The sequence below is a fragment of the Otolemur garnettii genome, unplaced genomic scaffold (genome assembly GCF_000181295.1).
Source record: "Otolemur garnettii isolate 467f Iridium unplaced genomic scaffold, OtoGar3 scaffold00013, whole genome shotgun sequence".
NCBI lineage: Eukaryota > Metazoa > Chordata > Mammalia > Primates > Galagidae > Otolemur > Otolemur garnettii.
Genome location: NW_003852408.1, coordinates 3,296,373 through 3,299,260, shown reverse-complemented (window position 1 = coordinate 3,299,260; position 2,888 = coordinate 3,296,373). Strand labels below are relative to the sequence as shown.

General features: G+C 42.7%; 1 protein-coding gene across 1 annotated transcript in view; it reads left to right on the top strand.

Annotated features, from left to right (window-relative positions):
* The window catches only part of LOC100962440 (nuclear body protein SP140), a 103,754-nt gene that overhangs the window by 59,772 nt on the left and 41,094 nt on the right, over window positions 1-2,888 (top strand). Inside the window, exon 9 of the mRNA XM_023510366.1 lies at window positions 1,202-1,318. Coding sequence (XP_023366134.1) covers window positions 1,202-1,318 — 117 coding nt within the window. The remainder of the gene's footprint in view (window positions 1-1,201; window positions 1,319-2,888) is intronic.

Sequence of the window (2,888 nt, the reverse complement as noted above, 5' to 3'; positions counted from 1 at the left end):
ATGTACAGAAAGAGGTAGTTAAGGAATCCCTGAGAGTGAAAACCATTGCCTATAACACTGAAGCCAGAGTCACTGGACAGAGGAACTTGGAGAAGAAGGGGTCTGTCTCAGGTGTGAGCTTTCAGAGTAAGGTCTCCTTAGATAGACAGCAGTACTGAAACATACTCAGAGAGTAACAATCCTCTGCCAGGGAGTCTCATTTGTTCTCAGGCAGTGGAATGATTTTCAAGTGCACATCTGCCAAGCACACCTGTCTTATCCATCCATGTGCCTAAAGACTTTTATGCCAGGGCCTTCTCCATTGGGATGTCTTTCAGGAACTGAACACATCCCAAATAAAAACCTACATCTTTTCCCCTGAAATTAGAAACCCCACGTTCTTCAGGGTTTACTGTCTCCATAAAGGGATAAATGTCTTGTTTTGTCTTGTACCCAATCCGGCTCATTTTTTTCTAATTTTGCACATTGCTGTTTGCAAGATATAAATCAGATCATCTTATTTTCCCCTTAAACCTGGTATATACTTGTTGCCTACAATTAAATCACTCTCCTTCCTATGGATCTCTGTGGCTTCCACCCACCATGGGACCCTAATCTATATCACTTGTCGCATCTCTCATAATAGCATGAATAGTTCAGGGGTGGCAATGTTCTAATCTTTCCATTTTCTGTAGGCCTTTGAACATACTTTTGCTTGGATGGGGTGGTACTTCTTTGGCTCACTCTGTTTCTTGTCCTCTTCTCTGGTCTGATTCTATTCCACTATCCCAGGGATGCCTTGCTGGAGAAGGGGGTGAGAAGGCAATAAATGAGACAGAGAAAGGAGGTAAAGAGAAGAGTTAGGGGTGTAAGAGAAAAGGACAGGAGCCGAGAAGGGAGAAACACACTGAAACAAAGAAAGCATCTGGAGACACTGAGAGCAGGAAACAAGCCCAGAGACAGAGGAGGTGTGCAAAGGGATGGGGGAGGAGAGGAGAGAGATTCAGGTGTACAGGGAGGCTGTGAGCTGGTGGGTGGTTCTCAGCCTTTGTAGTAGTGACTGGAGCGTGTCCACTTATAGGCCAGGTGAATCCAAAGGGCAGACCAGGAGAGTCTGGGGCAGAGACAGTCCCACCTAAGAGATGCTTGAGCTGCCTACATCTTCCAGATTTTCCCTTGCTTGTATACTGAGACCTCTGAGGGATTTCATTTCTTTTTACAGAGGGAGGCAATACTTGTTTGGAAATGTGTGATGGAAAAGAGCCCCAGGAAGCCTCGAGTCCCCCACCAACATGTGGGCCAGGTAAGGAAGGGGAGGATTTCTGCCAGGGTGTCAGAAGTTTGAATGCTCAGCCAGTATTTCCTGACTGAGTTTTCTCTATACTTACTTCACAGTGAAAGAATCCAATTAATCACGAGGTTTTTCACACTTTCTACACATGGACCTTTTGGGAAATGCAAGGAGGAATCTCTATAAAGTAAACATTCAATAGAATAGGTTTTATTGTTTGGACATATGTGTTCAGAAATTCATGTGGTAGTTGAAGTATGCCAAGGCAAGACAATGTCTTCTCTCCTTCATATTTTTTATGCCTAAATTATCAAATGTAATACTAAAGTGTTTATATTGTAACAAATAAGATATCCTGACATCCTCACAAAACCTTAAATGAGGGCAGGAAAAGTGGGCCATCCTATATTATAGATGAGGAGATCAAGGTCAGAAATGTGTGCAGGCCTTTTACAAAGTCAAATTGTAAAGGAAGAGCAGAGAGAATAGGTGTCTCACTGCAGAAGATGGTTTTGCAAGACAAGTAATAGGGTCATGGCGGATCACATGGTTGCCAGGTATGTGGACGAGAGCCGGAGGATGGAGAGTTAAGTGGGGGTGAAAGCATAAAGATTATCACCTGGGAAGCAAAAGGCCAAAAAGCAAAGACATAAGAGAAGCCAGGGAGAAAGCGGGCTGGATACTTGAAAAGATGCACGAGAACCTTTATACCACAAAAGCAGAAATATATGGAGACAGCCTATGGAAAGTAGATGAGACAAAAGCAACCTCTGATGCATGGAGCAACTCTCTGTAGATGATTTTCAGACCAAGACATTTCCAGGTAGCACACTAGCACTGGTAACACACTCGGAGAGTAACATCCTTCCCTGGGCGATCTTGCTTGCTCTCATGTTCCCTAATGATGTTCAAATGTATGTCTGTGATCAGACCAGTCTTGTCATGTCATTTATCCAAGTGCCTGAAGACATTTATCCAAGGACCATTTCACGAGCACCAGACTGAACACTTCCAGAACTGAAGCTGACATCTTCTTTCCTGACATGAGAAACTCCTGCCTCCTCCATTCTCAATGTCTGCCTGATGGAACCACTTTCCCCCATGTTCCGGAGCCAGAAACTTGGAATTGGTCCGTGACTCCTTCCTTCCTTTCAATCATACATACTCACACAAGTTCTGTTGATGCTACCTGCAAACTGTTCTTGTCTCTCCATGGCCAAGGCAAAACTCTAAACCAGATCTCTTTTACTTTTTACATGAACAAGAATAATAGGCTTTATCTTCTTTTCTCCCTCCATTCTTGCTCATTCTCTTTGAAAAAATGCAAATCAGATCACATTCTCTTCCTACCCAAAGCCTGTGATTTTGTTACTCTAAAGCTGTGCTGTGGCTAAAATTTTTAAAGACCATTAATTAAATTATTTTCAAAGTACAGTTAGTAAATTCTTTTTTTCCCTCTGATCAACATAATTTAAGTGTGCTGTGGAAGTTTAACTATAAATTCAAGTGTGCCATGAGTTTAAAAAAAAAGGTTGAAAAACATTCTAAAGCAGTGGTTCTCAACCTTCCTAATGCTGAGACCCTTTAACACAGTTCCTCATGCTGTGGTCACCCCCAA